Genomic DNA, 17794 nt, shown 5'->3' with positions numbered 1-17794 from the left:
ACAAAGAAAAAGCACTTTTAATCCTTCGTTTCTGCGATTCATGGAAGCTGCCATGATAGCTGCTTGCGAATTCTTTCTGCCACAAGCTGTATTGTAACCTTTCACACAGACCCTCGGCTACCTTCGGCGAGCGTGTGTTGCTTTATGGCATTCGCGACCCCCACAGCTTAATTTTGTTTTAGTGCTGTTTTTATACTTTTCGTTCTCAAAAGACATTGTTGATCATAAATATTACATAATATACATTTTTTTATGTTCTTCTGTAGTTTTATGGGTAAAAAGTGTCTCGTTTTCTTTTGAACGAATGTTGAATCTGAACTTTGGTAGTATTCGCTTCGTGTCACCAAAGTTCACGAGGGACGAGGCTTGTGGCACGGATTTCGCTGGTTTCAAAATCGGGGTACTGTTACAGCGTAATAAAAAATACATCGGGTATCAATATGGCAGCCACCATGGATTGCAAACTGACAGCTGATCGTCGAAGGAATTAAGAATTTCTCCTTTATTTGGACGTATATAAGCGTGGGACTTTTACTGTTTGTCGTTTTTATTATTACTGCAACTATATAGCCATTGATTAGTTTATGGTACAGATTTCCTTTAATGAATAATGAAAGAGTCCCCTCATCTTGACAGGTTGATTAGCCTAATCATGAAACCACATGTTGCAAATGAAATCAATAATCACACACTCTTTACTTTTAATAGGTGCACCATGAGGTGGAAGAATCCAGGAGGTTATGACTCATTCCGTCTTAGCCTGTTACAGAGTCTACTCCACTGGTTACCAGTACTGCCATGTGCCACATCTGCTGGTGCCTTGAGATGGTTCTTCACTTTACTCAATATGGTGAAACAGGTGAATGCTGAGAGTACGAGTCAAGCCTGTGTGGCCTTGTTAACACTGGTGGCAAAGAATCTTGAGGAGAGGGCTCTACCAGCCCATTCCATACTGAGGGCCAGGTAAATTACCAACTTTGAATTTTTTTATTATCATCTTGAGTATTTCTAGGGATAGAATCTAGTCCTTACTATTGTTTGTAGCACAGTTTGTGATCCACCAACCCAAGGATCTGTATGGGAACAAACATAATGATTGAGAAGCCCTGAATATAACAATTTTTCTGACAAAAGTTACCCCTCTCTCCCTCTCTCCCTCCCTTCCTGTAACAAAAACAGAAGTGAGTGAGTCAAGAAACAACAGCATTAATGTCTTTTAGGGTACATACGAACATTATCAACTTTTTTTAATACCTCCCTTCGTAACAAAACTATTTTGCTTGTAGAGGTGCATCCATCTTTTGGTTTGTTCCCTAACCATTACAAAATAAGCCATAAGCCAGTCTGACTTAGCATTCTTTTGTATGGTCAACAAGTGATAATGTTAAAAGGCATCAAGATGCTTTCAGGCAGATAATGTGATAATGATACATTTTCCTACCAACACTCGTATGGCGATATTAATTACACTTTATTGAAACATTATTTCATATCAGATTTGGTCTTTATGGAACACCACTGGACCCTGTCCTTTTCGACATTGAACCTGCGATACCAGTGGCCAAGTCAGCCTCAAAACCGGCTGGAGTTTCCACATCTCCCTACCATCAAGGAGTAGTAGCAGCACCAATGCCGCCAGGAGGAGGTACCATGCCTAGCAGTGGTAGCACCTTTGGAAGTTGGGTAGACATCAACATGAACCAAGTAGGAGCTGCTAAGACTTCCAGAGACAGTAGTGCTGCATCTTTGGGTGGGGCACATTTTATGTGTGGATTGTTAGAGGTGGAACCATTGCATTTCATGTGTTGCAGTACAAGTGATGGTACATATGTGGAACGAATAGGTGCAGGTAAGAAAATGGATGTAATTGTGAGGAAGTATAAACTGGCATGTTTTGGACAAATTTGTCCCTAAAACTCCCCAAATACCATTTTCAGTACCCTCCTTGTTCTTCTGTTTGGATGCTATCCAACACCCTTAAAGAACATGGTGTAACAGTCCTTAAATTCATATATACTCTGATGAGCTGGTAATAACATCATGGATTGAAAAAGAATGGCGTACACACAGCTGGGCGAAGCACTTGCTTATTGAGTAACTATAACAAAGGAGCCACTTTTTACGTACTGGCCTAATTATTTACGAAAACCAAAAAGTATTCACAGCTATTGTCTCTTACCACAATTGATCATTTAAGTCAAGTTTGTTAGATTCAAAAGGTTATTAGTACATAACATGAACTGTGAGAGGAGGACACTGAGTTACAGTTCCAAATACATTCTCAGTAACTATGTGCAAGGCAGCAAATTGCAAACAAAGCTGCTTAGTGCAGTATCACATTATTTTTAACCTGTCCATATTTCAAGCACAAGTGATTTAGATAATACAACTTAATGATCTTTCCATCCTTCCATCCATCCAGGTCATGAGAGTATAGCCAGTGCAATTGCCATGAGTGCTGGTGCAAGTCATCCAGGTGAAAGCTTCACAGGGGGACCTTCGGCAGCTCTTGCCTCATTGTCCTCAGCTATGGCATCAGCAGAACAACAGCTGCAGATGCTACAACACAAGACCCATGCACTCATCAAGCTTCACCAACAGGTAAGAGCTGTGCCATAAGGGGCCGGCCTGCATGCCCCCACTTTTGTCTGCCAGATGGGGAATCATGCACAGCTGAAGGGATCTGAAGGTTTTATTTCATTTGGCTTCGGGGTAGTATTTGTGGAAATCAAGACAAATTGCTTTTTTTGTGTTACTATGTGAATAGATTGGTTTATACATACAAATCAGTGTCAAAAGGCTGGTTATTGAGTATTTCTCTGTATTTCACACAATTTCCCACTTAGGTAGTTTAGTTAGTACAATCAGTATGGTACTGGTGCATGATGGTACAAATTTGAGCCTCTGAGGTGTTGTTAGTTTGCTCTCATCAATGAAAATGAACTAGCTTGAAATTCTGAAGTATTTACTTCTGTGGAATGATTGGGGCCACAATAGTCAGCTGCACTCTGTAAAGTGTGCAAAGAGAGGTCTTGTTTAGTGTAGCGTTGTATAGATCACTATTAAGGGATTTATTTTTCTTTACTGCCAATTGTTTCCCATATGGTATTTCCCACCCTGTCATTTAAGAGTTAGCCAAGATTTTAAGCATGCTACCAAAACAGAAGTTGAAATTTACATCTGAATTCCAACACATTTTTTTGTCCTTCAATACTCTCTTCATACAGAAACATAAGCTAGAACAGAAACTGCAAGAGACATCCAACAGCAACAGTTTGCCTAGTCAGGGGTACACTGAAGTGTTCCCAGCCACTCCCAAGAACACCCCGTTCTTCATGACTCCACCTTTGACCCCACCTAACGAGAGCACTATGCAGTTTGGTCAGTCAGCGCTCTGGGATGTACCAGACATGTACTTTCCTGGGATGTCACCATATATCACTAAGTTTCCTAGCAAGGGTAGCAAAGCAGCCCCAGGGACACCTAAGGGAAAAGGAAAGGTATGTGAGGTGCATACTATTGTCAGGTTTGATCGGATTAAGGGCAGTTTTGCATGTTTTCTTACAACTGCACACAAAATTCAAAGACTTGAAACAAGTCTATAGCACTCAAAAATATTGAGTATAGGCCATGAGTTTGCTCATTATTTTTACATCTTATGTTAATTTTGATAATTGATTATAATGTGTTTTCCAAAAATTAGAATGTATAACCTGAAATTAGTCTTTGTACAAGTCTTTAGGCTTTATTGTCACAGCATACAAAAAACACTCAAAAACATATGTTTTTTGGTCCTTATTTCCAAAAATTGACCAAATGTTAAAGAAAGTCCCTGGCAATCACAACATTATGCCTAATATGTTAAATTATTATTATCAAGTACTAATCATGTGGTTTCATTTAAAATAAACTTATATTGACCTTAAATAAAAAATAAAAATAGCCCGTCTCTCACCACGCGAATTTCCCGGGCACCGAAATTGACTGTGGCAATGACGTCCCAGTAACACAATGAAAGCTGACGACAATTGAGCACAAATAACCATGACGTCATTGCCTTAGACAATTTTCACATGGGAATTTTGAATATCGCCTGTTGAGAGCCGGCTGTTTTTATTTTTTTTATTTTTATGGTCATTATGAGTTTGTTTTAAATAAAACCATATGATTCATGCTTGATAATTGTTTTTCTTACATACAGGGTGTCCCAGAAAAAATTACCGGGCAAATGAAATTGGACGTAAGTCGAGAAATAGACATCAAAATCCACAAATCTAAAAATCAGCGTGTGGCCCATCTTATTCTGCATATTATACGCTAATTTTACTGGAATCGGTTAACTGATTGCGAAGAAATGAGCGATTACATAACGCATGCGTCAATTCACTTCATTCCAAGTTTGAAAGAAAGATCATTCAAAAAAATGTATGCGCCGTAGTGGTTAACTGTCAATTGCTTCATATTTTGTACCGTGAAATCCTTTTCGCTCTTTTAAAATAATCTGTATCTTGCAAAACATTTAATTAGGCTTTGTTCAAATTTGACAACCTGCACGATATTGAAAATGAAAGCTTGCATGTAAGATGTTCCTCGGTACTTGTAAATATCTTTTTTCGTAAATGTTGATATAAATGTTACATAAAGAATTCCATCTGGCTTAACAAAATTCTCACACACATTAATGTTTTTGGAATATTTACAAGAAATTGTAATGCAAAGTTTAAATCTTAAAACTTCAACATTAATGTTGCATTGTATCAAAAATCACATGTAAAGCTGTACGCACTTAATCATTGTCATTCTTGGTTCAAATGTTCTTTGGAAAGTTAAAATATAACATATTTGCACAACCTAAAGTATTAAAGTTGGAAAGCTTCTAATTGCAGAAATCAAAGTTTTGTCGAACAAATTGTTATTCATCTTCAGTGAAAGCATGAATATAACACCATCGGATTATAAAATAGATAATGTGGACTAAATTTAATGAGATACACAAACAAAATAGGAAGCGGTGAGCGAGTATGAAAAAAGCGCCTGTTGATCAAACTTGGAATGAACTGCATTGATGCTCGCATTATGTAATTGTTAGCTTCTTCGCAACCATTCAACCGAATCAAATAAAATTTTCGTATGTAATGCACAATAAAATAGGCTATGCGCTACTTTTTTAATTTTTTGATTCTGATGTCTAGTTCTCGACTTACGTTCAATTTTATATCCTCGGTAATTTTTTCTGGGACACCCTGTATAAGGCATAATGTTGTGATTGCAGGAGCGTTCCTTTAAAATTGACTTGCATTACCAGTTCGAACTAACTAAAGGATTAGGATTTAGCCCAAGTAAGAAAACACAGTACCTGTTTTGCAAGTTATTTACAAATACTTTGATTGAACTTGTGTGGGAAAAGTGGTTGAAGGGGCATTTACAATAATTGTAGGTTTTTGTTATGTTCTATTTCATTAAAAGTTAACTGAAACAGAGGCTTGAACACCTAATGGGTTTACACAACTACAAGTCTGCTATAGTCGTTGCTGCAACTATTAGCGGAAGCCACAACCTTTCACCATGACCTGGTGGTAGATGACTATATATTGTGCCCTCAAAAGCCATAAATAAGGGAAAAAATTGCGAATGTGGAAATGTTGGCATTACTTTTGATTAATACATTCAATGGGGAATTATGATCCATTAAAATAGCCAAACAGCTCTGTTTTGTTTCTCTTGGTCACATCTTATGCAATATACAGTAGTTGAAATAATGTATTGTTTTTCTGTGTTTCTAATTCAGCTGCCTGATATAGGCAGGAGTGGCTCTGAAGCGATTCAAACCAATCCAACATTAGTGCGTAATCTTCTCAACCCACCACAGTCTCACGTCCTGGTAATTGATAGAATGCATTCTGGTAAGTAGCATCTCAAATGTGGGTTTTTGTTCTTTATTTCTTGTCAGTTATGTATAAAGTATTATACTAGTTCCTTGTGGCTATAGGAGCAATGAAGAATTATGCTACAGGAGCATTTAAGACTGCTGGAAAGTTATAAAACCATTCATGTCTAACAGTGATGTGCATTTTGAAGGGAGAAAGTACAATTACATCTTCAACAGAAAATTAAAATATTGAATGTTGGTTCCGAGTTCATAATGCACTTCAGAGGAGCTACACCTGATATCAGCATATTTCTGCTGCACTTTTTTACTGATGGGAGTGTATGTACTGCATAAACAAAGAAGTTGGGTCCTGCTAATCTAGTTGAATCACATCACAAAATATTGAATCCATATGGACTGAACAAACCATGTTGCATGGCGTGACCCCAGGTATGACCCATCCATGTTGCATGGCGTGACCCCAGGTATGACCCATCCAAGTTGCATGGCGTGACCCCAGGTATGACCCATCCATGTTGCATGGCGTGACCCCAGGTATGACCCATCCATGTTGCATGGCGTGACCCCAGGTATGACCAGATTCCTTTCACATGATTTACAGAATGTTTCCAATGGCAGGTGTGAAAGGACTTAGCACTGTGCAGATGTATACTGAAACCATTCTCACCTCACCTCACCTAGGCTGTTTCATCCTCTGTAGTATGAAGCCCTCTTCAAGAATCTTCCATTTCTGTCTGTCTTGCGCATCCCTAGCCCATGTGGTGCCTCTATATGCTGTTAAGTCGTCTCGCCATCTTCGTCTTTGCCTTCCTCTTCTACGCTTTCCTGTTCTTGGTTGCCACTCGGTGACTCTTTTTGTCCATCTGTTATCGTTTTTTCTCGCCACATGTCCTGCCCATCTCCATTTTGCTTCACCGATCCTTTCCATGATGTCTTTGACTCCAGTTTTATTTCTTATGTCACTGTTTCTGATTTTGTCGCGTATAGTTATGTTCAGCATACGTCTTTCCATGGCTCGTTGTGTCGTGGTGAGTTTATGTTCCAGATCTTTAGTTGTCGACCAGGTTTCAGCGCCGTGAGGTCATGGTGGGTAACACACATTGATCGTACATGCGCCTCCTCAATGTCATTGGTAGCTTTTTTATCACAAAGGATGTCTTTGTACCTGCCAAAACAACACCAGCCAGCCTTGATTCTCAGTAAGACTTCCTCTCTTGTGTTGTCCTCCATTTTGACTGTCTTGCCCAGATACTTGTAACTATCTACTTTCTCAATCGGTTCATTGTCAATTTCAATGGACTCTGTAGTGTCAAAGTTGGTCATGTATTTCGTTTTCCCTTTGTGTATTGTTAGTCCAATTTTCCTGCTCTCAGTGTTCAAACTATTTAGCTGAACTTCCAAGTCTTTTACTGATGGTGATGTAAGGGCTACATCATCTGCAAACCTCAGGTCAGTTAACCATTCTCCATCGATGTTGATACCTCTTTGGTCTAAATCTAGTTGTTTGAAAATTTGTTCCATGGCAGCTGTGAATATTTTTGGAGAGATTGTGTCCCCTTGCCGTACTCCCCTCTTTATGTGGATAGGCTTGGAGACATCCTTATCTATGTGGATTGTAGCTGTATGGCGTTTGTGTAAATGTCCTCCAGAATCTTAACATACCCTTCGTTGACTCCAATCCTTCTTAAGGCTGCAAATAAGTCACTGTGTTCCACCGAATCAAAAGCTTTCTCGTAATCTATATAGCCAATACAAAGCTTCAGCTGATACTCATTTGCTTTCTCAATCAGTTGGTTCAAAGCATGTAGATGATCAGTTGTTGAAAAGCCCTCTCTGAAGCCTGCCTGCTCTCTAGGTTGATTTTCATCCAAGATTCTCTTGATTCTATTCTGAATGATTCGTGTGAAAATTTTATATGCATGTGATAGCAGACTAATTGGTCGGTAGTTTTTGATATCCTCTTTATCTCCTTTCTTATGTAGAAGAATAATCTTAGCTTCCTTCCAGGCTGCTGGTATCTTCTTTTCTGTCAATATTTGGTTGTATAGTCTTGTTAATTGAGTGATGATTTCCGCACCTCCTATCTTATACACATCACTGGATATGTCATCAGTGCCAGGTGCTTTGTTGTCTTTCATTTGTTTTACTGCTGTCTCTACTTCTTTAACAGTTACATTTGGTATGTCTGTTTGATCTGGAGACAAGAAGTTTGGTTTACTTTGGTTAGAATGAGAGCTATATAGGTCTTGGTAAAACTCTGCACAGATGTTGAGTATTTCTTCTCTACTAGATGTAGGAATACCATTTTTGTCTTTCATCTGGCTGATTCTAGTTTTCTTACTGTTCATTTTGGAGATTTGTTTTGGTCCTTTACCACTTTCTAGGATGGACTCAATTTGTTCTCTTCGTTTTCTTCTACTTCTCTGACGCCTCTTCTTTCTAACTTCCTTCACAGTTTCCTTGTACTCTACTTTCTGAGTAGTAGTTTTGTCTATGATTTCTCTGAGTATCTTTCTTTTAATATCTAGCTCCTCAATCTCAATATCTTCTTTGGTTTTTGGTTTCTTTGTTCTTTCTTGTGGTGCTATCTCTTCAGCAGCCTCTATCACTGTGCTGGATATAAGTGTAGATCTTACGTCTATATCCATATCATCCATATCCAGTGCTGTGAATCGATTCTTGAGTGCAAGTTGAAATTCTTCCTCCTTTCTTTCAGCCGCATTATATTAAGTTTGCTCTTTTTAGCATTCTTGATGAATTTGAGTCTCGCCAGTTTCTTGTTCAATAGTATCTTAGCTCTAATCATCCTGTGATCGCTGCCAATGTCCACATTCGTGATCACTTCACAATTCTGTAGTATGCCTCTCTGGCTACTTAGTACAAAATCAATCTGATTCCTGATCTTTCCTCCTGGGCTTTCCCATGTCCAATATCTGTTTTCTTTCTTTTGAAGAAAGTGTTGGCAATAACCAGGTTTTGTTGTGTAGCATATTCAAGTAGCATCTCTCCTCTTCTGTTTCTTTCGCCAATTCCATACCTTCCCATGATTGATTCCTCTCCGGATTGACGTCTACCTATCTTGGCGTTGAAATCTCCCATTACTATGGTGTAGGTCGCTCTACTTTCTTCCATCGCCTTACTCACATCCTCATACATTTCTTCTACTGCTTCATCCTCATATTCGCTGGTAGGTGCATACACTTGCACTACACATAGGTGATTGTTTGCTGTCAGTTGTACATTAAGTGAAACAACTCTATTTGAGTAGTATTTTATTTCTCTTATATAGTCTTTGAATTTTGGATGGATCATGAATCCAATTCCTTTCGCATTCCTGTTGTCCTCAGTTTTTCCATGATTATAAAGCCATGCTCCTCCTTTTAATTCTTCAATGCCCTCTCCAGCACGCTTTGTCTCTGACAGTCCTATAATGTCCCACTTGAGATCTCTTAGTTCATCTATAAGTGATTCCAGAGATTCTTCAGTCCTTAAAGTTCTGGTATTATATGTACATATATTAATACTTCTTTGTCCACTCATATGGCTCTCATCAATCTTGCAGCGTCCTTGCGGCTTTGGCTGCAAAACGTCATCTGAAGTGTTGGCTTCGAGTCATGACTGGGCAATCTGCAACCATCTTTTCTCTGGGGGTTGCGCCCGGTTTGGCCTTGGGCATTACGGCCTCTTTTTACTTTCACTTCCATATCGATTCTTAAAGGGTTTTAGCCATATACTGACGCGCTGGCTGGGCGAGTTGTCAGTAGAGGTTGAAGTCCGGGTTACCTCACCCTTAGTCTCACGATGGATGCAGACAAAGCAGTGTGCTGCAGTCATCTAGGCTACTCCAATAACCTATCCGGCTACAGTCCACTACCCCAGAGCCCGTCTGTTAACTCAGAAAAAGTTCTGAGCCGTAACAGGTGATACGCGATTGACATGCAATCTTCGAGAACGTGGGGTTGGGTAACTACAGAGAGGCGATTAGGGACAGGTGGGCTGATGGTAATGCCATCTGTACCTACAACCTTTATCCTATAGTAAGAAATAGCAAAGCAAGCAAAGAGGGAAGGAAGCATGCAGAAGAAGGTTAAGAGCGTGCAGTAGGAAAAAGGGGAGAAAGAATAGGAGCAAAGCAGGAGGTTGAAGTTGCGCATCATATAGTCTATTCTACCATTCTAAACCATTCTAATCACAAGTAAATGATGTGAATAGTTTAGTCATCAAAGCATGATAATAACATTTTGATCATTGAAAATTCTGTAAAAACCCACTAGATGATCATTTTACCTTCTTCCTCTAAGTGGATATTTTGTCAAACTTTCTTATCACCTTTTTTTCTGTAATAGGTGCTAGAAGGTTTGCCGTCCTTGATTTTGGACGTCCAATTTTGCTGACCGATATCTACATCCCGTCATGTTCTGACCTGGCCTCGCTATCAGTCGATGTATGGAATCTGGGAGAAGAGCAGGATGGACGTCGTCTAGCTGTAGCCTTGGATATAGGCACCAAAGATTTGGTTATGAATGATCTCCTTCCTCCAGCAGTCTGCCGCTATCTAAAGGTATGGGTGCTTTAAAGAATAGTGTAAATAAATCAATCCAAGCTTACTATTACTCTGGAATGCAAGAGGAAATAATGTGATTATTACATGTTATCAGAGTTCTTATGTAATCTGGAAAAATCATGCAATTATTTACATTACCAAAACTCCTTGAACATTTGTAGATTTTGGTCATGTAAATTCCAGAGAAGGGTCAAAAGTCATGTAATCTTTTCCAAAGAAAAAGAGGGAAAGTAAACTTTGTAAAAACTAGTGTAAGAGGGGGCCAGCTCTTTCAAAAACAGACTTTGTACAAGTATAAAGCAAGGTCGACTTGAAAAGGGGGTGGTTGGAGGCTCATTTTGAAAATGGTGTTATATTTTTCTGTCTGTGCTTTTGTGATTAGGTCATTAAATTCAAAGTGCTATAATCTGAACCACAGATAAAAATTACTACTTTGCGTCTGATGTCACATTTCAATTAAACTCAGAAATAATTTGTTGTGATGATTAAAATAGGTAAAACAGTGTATCCTATTGTTATTTTTGCACCTTCAATCACAAAAATCAATTCAAAAGTTAGGTCTATAGGAATTGTTTGCCACTTTCTGTGATTCAATGGAGGCATGTGATGAATCAACTGTCCTTCCACGCTCTATTAACCAATCACAGGCTGCGAAGAGTTAATCATCAGATGTGCACAAGTATTTTTATCTCTGGCTCCGATAATAAGTACTGTGATTTCTATAGCCTTACAGATAATAAGATGATAGATGGGCAAGATTGGTGGAGGATTTTGACAGTAAATTTTAGCAATGGTCTGGGTCTTTGGGATAAAAGGTTTAAACAGATCATACTATGCCCTGCACTCATATTGTTCATGTGTCTTTCAATGTTTTCATACATTAACTTCACAGTTAACCGTCGTGGGTAAATATGGAGGCAACGCTGTTCGCTCCAAGATCCCACTCGGAGTCTTCTACGGCCACACATTCTTCAGCACCCACGAACAAATAACCAGGGACGGGCAAGACAGCGACTCTGGATTCTCAGACGGACAGCAAACCCAGCAAGAACAATATCTGAACTTGGCTCTGGCTGTACAAGAAGATATTCAATGTAGATATAGCCTAGCGTGTAACAGGCTAGAAAGACTACTGAACAATGTAGATGTACAGAGTGGACCTGCTGCTTTCATGCGGAGTGAGAAGATGGACGGCACGTCAGATATCCACAGGGCGTATCAGGAATGCATGCAATTGCAACAGCAGTTGAATGTTGTGCAGAGAACTATTGGGCGTTTACAGCAGAGTATTTCACCGTCTACCATCACACCGGGTGCTAGTTCTTGTACTTCGGTTCAGGCGGTCAGGCAGGCTTCATCGGATGAATTACGCATTTTCTGTGAATACCTATTGGACACTCTATTAGGCATGACTAAGAGTGCTGATCCATTACCAAATAACCTTCACAGAGCATTGAATATGGAGACATGCAAGGCGCTGTTCAAGCATCTAGGCGTGATGGGGACACCGCAGCTACGTCTTAGGACAGGGAGTTTGTTAGTGCGAGTTTGTAGTTCTCAGTACTGGTGGGGAGAGTTTCTGGCTTCATCTCTCAATGAATTCTTCAACTCGGATCAGAATCTTGTCTTTCCACAGGATAGGTATGTTCTCACTTTTATTTGTCATTCTTGTATAAGTATGTATGTGCATCACATTAGTGTTTTTAGGCATCAGAAGAAAACTTGGATGTTTTGTTTAGATGATATGAACAAGAAATTGGTAACAGGGTGGTGTTCTATGGGCCACTGGGATGCTCATGTTTGCTTGTGAAATCCAAACCACTGCAAAGATTACTTCAAAACTTAAAATAAGAATTTTATATGGTTGAACTCTATTGTAAGGTAGAAATGTTGTGATCAAATTAAGACTTGTACCAAACTTTGATGTGAATGTAGTTTTGTTTTGCTATGCAGAGATGCAGCTCTCTGTGTTTACCAATGTTGTAAATATCCAGAATAATTGCTGTTGATAGTGTACCTGTTGTTTGCCGCAATGAAAGTTTATGTTACATTCAAATCTAATCTATATGTATTAGGTTTGAACATTCAAACTTAATACCTATAGATTAAAATCTTCCGCTCTTCTCCAGTGTGCCTCTTTGGTTCAATTGTCAGAGCGCCGTGCTAGTAATACGAAGGTCGCTGCTTCGAATCTGGCCAGTTGCACTGTTTATAATATAAAAAACAAACCTCTTGGTTAAAGTATATATGTTTGCAACTTTTAATTGCAGAGTATTCATCTTATTAGCTAGTCTTGGACAGAAATCTCTGGTAGCTAACAACTCTGTTCTGGAACACCTGTTGACTCTACTAGCTAAGTTGCTATCTCCACTCCTGAATGGACAAAGTGGATTTGCTGTCAATGCAGGTAGGTGATTAATGAAGTCTATAGAATGGTAAATGGTGGTTGTTGTTGGTCTTGACATTGACATTAACCTTGTCAGTGGCCAAAGCAGTTTTTATTGAGAGAATCAGGACTCATGTTTGCTCTTTTCTCTTGGAGTGAAATATAGTGTGCTTTCAGATTGTTGGATCTGCATGTTATGGGTTTGATCAATTTTGTATGCTAAGTGTTACATTTACAAATCTCATGCATTCAAATGCCACTTCTCATTTGGTCCCCATTATAACAGTCCAATATTGGTGTTTATCATTGACAGATTTCCCATAGAATTTTGTACGGGGATATGCGGACTCCCTACTTGCCCTGTTTAACCTATTTGGTAGAGGCAGGGAAAATTAAAATGATAAATTTGACTATATAATGCAAGTGTATCTATCTGGATAACCAGCAACTTTTTTTCCCTTCTTATTCAAACACAGTTTAGTCTCTTTGCTGTCAGCACTTTGCTGCATATTCCAATTTAATTGTAGTTGTTAAATAGTTTTTGTATCATATTTTGTTTATACTACGCCAGGCCCACTGGATTTGTCACTAGTAGGTTGGGTTCTGCTGTTCCTGTCACGTACCCTTGACCATACAGTAGGTTCATCAGCCACCTCAGCCACAGCTACAGGCGGTGGATCTACAGAAGGAGATGATCAAGATGAGAATGGTGCCAGTGGAGGTATTCCATCAGCAAGTGCTTCAAGTAAAGGCAATGGCAATGCTACCACAGATAAAGATAAAGGTACTGTATTGTGATAGTATGAATTGCATTTTGATTGGGTTTATAAATGTTACCTAAATGCCCATTAGTGTTGGTAAAACACTTGTTTCTTTCTTGTTTATCTAAATGTATCAAAACAGGGGAGATAGTTGTCCTTTAATATAAGTTGAACCATGTATACCAAGCGAAATAAAACAGAGAAAGGACACCTCACATGACATGACTCAGATTTTATGCCATGATGTTAGTTGGTACTGAACAGTGAACATGGTAGCAGTAGTAGATTTTCAGCATCCATGAAGGGGACTTTCATGAACAAATATTCAGCATATAATATTGTTTTTCAGGTGGAAATGTATGCTCCAGTCGTTGGGACTTCATGACCAGCAATGGACAGACCATGGGTGGTCACCATACTAGTGGTGGTGTTGTGAATCGCAGTCATCTGCAGAGTCGCATTCAAAGCAAACTAAAGAAACAACTGCAGCTTCATAAAGAACAGTTGACACAATTACAGGTATGTGTAAGCAGATAAGACCAAAAATAGTTCAAATACAAATACAATTGGGCAACAAATTTATTAGACCATACCAAGCGTAATTTCCAGAGGGCAGAAATGGAAAGTTGTTTTGCTTAGTTTACCAGGGTGCAAATATATTCAAATTTTTAAATTTAGGCTTATATTATAGGAAGATAGATGTTGCAATTTGGAGCCAGGGCAACTTGCTTACACCAGTTTTTATGTCACTACAAGTTGTGCAAGTAATGTGCTGTACGGGTCATTGACAATAATATTCAATTCAACTTTGTTTGGTACATTGATGATTCTGATTGATTAAGAGTATATAAGTCAGCTTGCGTCTTCCAAAGTTTGTATTTTAGAAGTTATGGTGAAGCTTAAAAAACAAATAAATATTCTTTGTAGTTATGAAGGGGACATTGTAATGTGAGGCAATATGATATCAAAATAATTGCTCTCCATCTGTTTTTTGGTGTTTTAAAAAGCCTTCCTCTCAAATACTTTGGATCTGCTAACGATAACCAGACTTTATACTCAATATGTTATATTTAAAGTCAGGTAATTTCCAGTGTATCCAATGGTACGTTGGGAAGAAGCTGGCTTTTCAAAAAACCCAAAAAGCGAACAAAGAACAATCATTTTGATACAGCCTGTCTGTTACAAATTTGTAATATTTCCTGTAAAAAGTCATTAAATTTCAAATATACACGATAATATTGTAAAGTAATGTAGATTGGTTTTATAAATAAATTTTATTTGTGTTTGTACAGTCAATGCATAAAGCCATTCAAGCCAAGGCAGTGGAGGAAGGCAAAGACAATGATCCTATGGTGCAAGTCCAGATTAAGAAGAAACTACAACAGCATGCTTCAAAGGTAACACCCTCTCACTCAAATATTTATTTCATGCTGGGATTATCTATAGATGAGTTGACCTATGGTGTCATAGGGCATCTTCTTCTGTTTCACACAAGATATAGCAGTTTTGTGTAGTTTCCAATAGTTACATGATCCAAATAAAGTAAATAAATTTGATTACAATTGGGCAGTAACAATTTCTTTTTGAATTTTTTGTAGCATTTACGAGACATATTACGGATCCGCCGCATCACTGAACGCAATCTACGGGCACGAGGTTTTCTCGCCCAACCAGCTGTGTCACAGGACAAACCAACAGACAGTCCTTTGCCAGAAGTTCAGCTGCCGAGACAAAGTTGTATCCCAGTGCTACAGGGACTAATGAACCTGCTATTAGCCATGGACTTCACCTGTCATGTGGACTTGTTTCTTGTTACATGCAAGGTAAGATAATTGATTGGTTTAAAAGGTGCTAGGCCATGGAACATAACAAAAACATTTAAGAAATGGGTGCAAAAATACCATGCTTGTGTTTTTTCATATGTTATGTCTGAGGAACTCTATTTTCAATTTGATACTTGTTAAATTGTACATCAACAACTCCATCATTTTAATGAACTTACACTTGTTGGAGAGATGTTGTTCCGGCATTGGAACCATGATATGTCCAAAGAGCTTAGGGAATCAGAGAATCCAGACCTCTCCATATATGCTTGTAGCTCTGTGAGGGTAAAAATAAAAAGGGAAACTTTGTCTTAAAGTACAAGCTTGTATGTCTAGTCCATTGTGAGGACACTGTATGCTAAGCTTTACATGCACAAACCTTTAAAATGCTCAAATCTAAAGCAGTACACTTTTTTTGGCCCATGCACGACAATCTAATATAGTGGATAATACGATTGTGTTAAGTACTTGACTAGGTATAAGCACTTGACTATTTAGAATCTGGACTCTCTAGACAATTCTAACATCTGGTTGTGTCAAGCTCTATTCTAACATCTGGTTGCGTCAAACTTAATAACTTCCCTGTGATGTTTAAATTAGTAACTTTTCCAGGTATAATTTCTTCACCTTGTTTGGCTTTTTCATTCCCATTTATGTATCGCTTCATTCAGGTCTTGGCCCGTATAGCTAACGCTACCCGTCCTGCCATCACCCTGTCAGAGATTGCCACTAGCGAGCAGTTGACAAAGTTACTACTGCTGTGTGTTAGCTCAGAACACAACCAGGGTATGTCATCATGGGGTGGACCATGGGCATCACATGCCATCACTTGTCTTCTCCAGGATATTCTTGAAGGTAAGATATTAGCCCTACTACTAGGGATGCCCACTCTCAATACAGTTTCCACTAGAACGATTTTTCATTTACTGTGTGCGTGCACTCACACACGTATTGTCTATGGAGAAACTGATCGATACAAGAAATCCCAGGCATGTTAAATGGCGTACATACTTGTTTTGATCCAAATGTAGGCCTATATCAGGGTGTTTCAAGAAATTCCTGATTCCACCAGAAAACATTCGCCTAACTTTTTCCTGTTTGGTCAGTAAATAGAGAGGACCTTCCTGCATGAAGAGATCAACTTTTTTAATGAAAAATTTAATGAGATGAGAACTACAACAGGTTGAAGTGACACCATTCCGTGCATCAGGTGTTCAAACGCAATTATCTCCAAATTTGGAGTGAATCAGACAAGCAAACTTACATACTCATAAAATTTAACTATTTATGAAGACAAAATGTGTAGGATGTTAAGAAATTTAAGAATGTTTAAGCCTACATGCCCATCTCAAATCATGCACTTCCCGTGCACTTCTTACTACCATGTCCATTTCATAGGGAGTATAAAACCGGGGACCATCATGGCTTCCATGCACACAGTGTATTGCTCAATGTAGTAAAGATAAACTTTGAGTTGGAGCAAATTTCTCAAAATTGGCAGTGATTAATGTTACCAAACTTATGCCATGATGAAATATAATAATTTTTGAAGATAAAATGTGCTGACCGTAAAAGATTGAACAATGTTTAAGACTACCGCCATTCATTTGAAATAATGCACTTTTTGTTCATCTCCTCTATGGAGATATTTTCCATGGCGGCCATCTATGATCATGCTTGCGGTTTCACCAAACAAACCATGGGTTTTGAGGTCTTATATTTTTTGTTGTATGTCAACAAAATCGATTAAATTTTCAGGATGATCTTATTTTCATGTTGTTATAAGCAAATATAATGTTCCAGATAACGCTAGTTAATAAATACATTAAGAAAAAGTACCTTAAAATTGCACTTTCTGTTAGTAATCCTTTTGGACTTTAACTTTTAAAATGTTCTAGCAGCCCTATATAAAACCGTAACACTCAAAAGGCCATATCTCTGGAATGAAACGTCCGATTAAGATTATTTAAACGCCAAAATGTTTCTTTCATCAATTCCCAGCCAATAAGTTAGGTCTGAATCAATTTAAAAGTACTTCAATTTTTAGTGGACATGCCTACTACTACAACAAAACGGCATAACTCGCTTATTTTTAGACTAATGGACAAAAGCATACTTGGCTACCATTGAATTGAAAATACAAAGCATACTTTGCTACCATTGAATTTAAATACAACCCAAGTATTATTATTATGTATAATAAAGGGATTGCATACAGGTTTAGGTTTTGAATATGGGGTATTCCAGATATTCCGCCAATCAACTTGGAGCTATCTGCTAAAGTGAGAGTTGTGCCCTTTTGTTGTGGCATGCTGCTACCCATTATGAAATGCTACTCATAGGTCTGTAGACCCATCCCTTGACTTAAAA

General features: G+C 38.5%; 1 protein-coding gene across 1 annotated transcript in view; it reads left to right on the top strand.

Annotated features, from left to right (window-relative positions):
* The window catches only part of LOC140152690 (dual E2 ubiquitin-conjugating enzyme/E3 ubiquitin-protein ligase BIRC6-like), a 73358-nt gene that overhangs the window by 20407 nt on the left and 35157 nt on the right, over positions 1 to 17794 (top strand). The window contains 13 exon segments of the mRNA XM_072175148.1: positions 709 to 963; positions 1497 to 1849; positions 2423 to 2601; positions 3228 to 3500; positions 5789 to 5903; positions 10237 to 10451; positions 11347 to 12095; positions 12725 to 12861; positions 13412 to 13624; positions 13951 to 14120; positions 14894 to 14998; positions 15200 to 15424; positions 16096 to 16279. Coding sequence (XP_072031249.1) covers positions 709 to 963; positions 1497 to 1849; positions 2423 to 2601; positions 3228 to 3500; positions 5789 to 5903; positions 10237 to 10451; positions 11347 to 12095; positions 12725 to 12861; positions 13412 to 13624; positions 13951 to 14120; positions 14894 to 14998; positions 15200 to 15424; positions 16096 to 16279 — 3173 coding nt within the window.

Source organism: Amphiura filiformis, chromosome 5 (assembly GCF_039555335.1).
Source record: "Amphiura filiformis chromosome 5, Afil_fr2py, whole genome shotgun sequence".
Lineage (NCBI taxonomy): Eukaryota > Metazoa > Echinodermata > Ophiuroidea > Amphilepidida > Amphiuridae > Amphiura > Amphiura filiformis.
The sequence above is the reverse complement of the archived record's forward strand: the minus strand, read 5'-3'. Positions and strand labels throughout refer to the sequence as shown.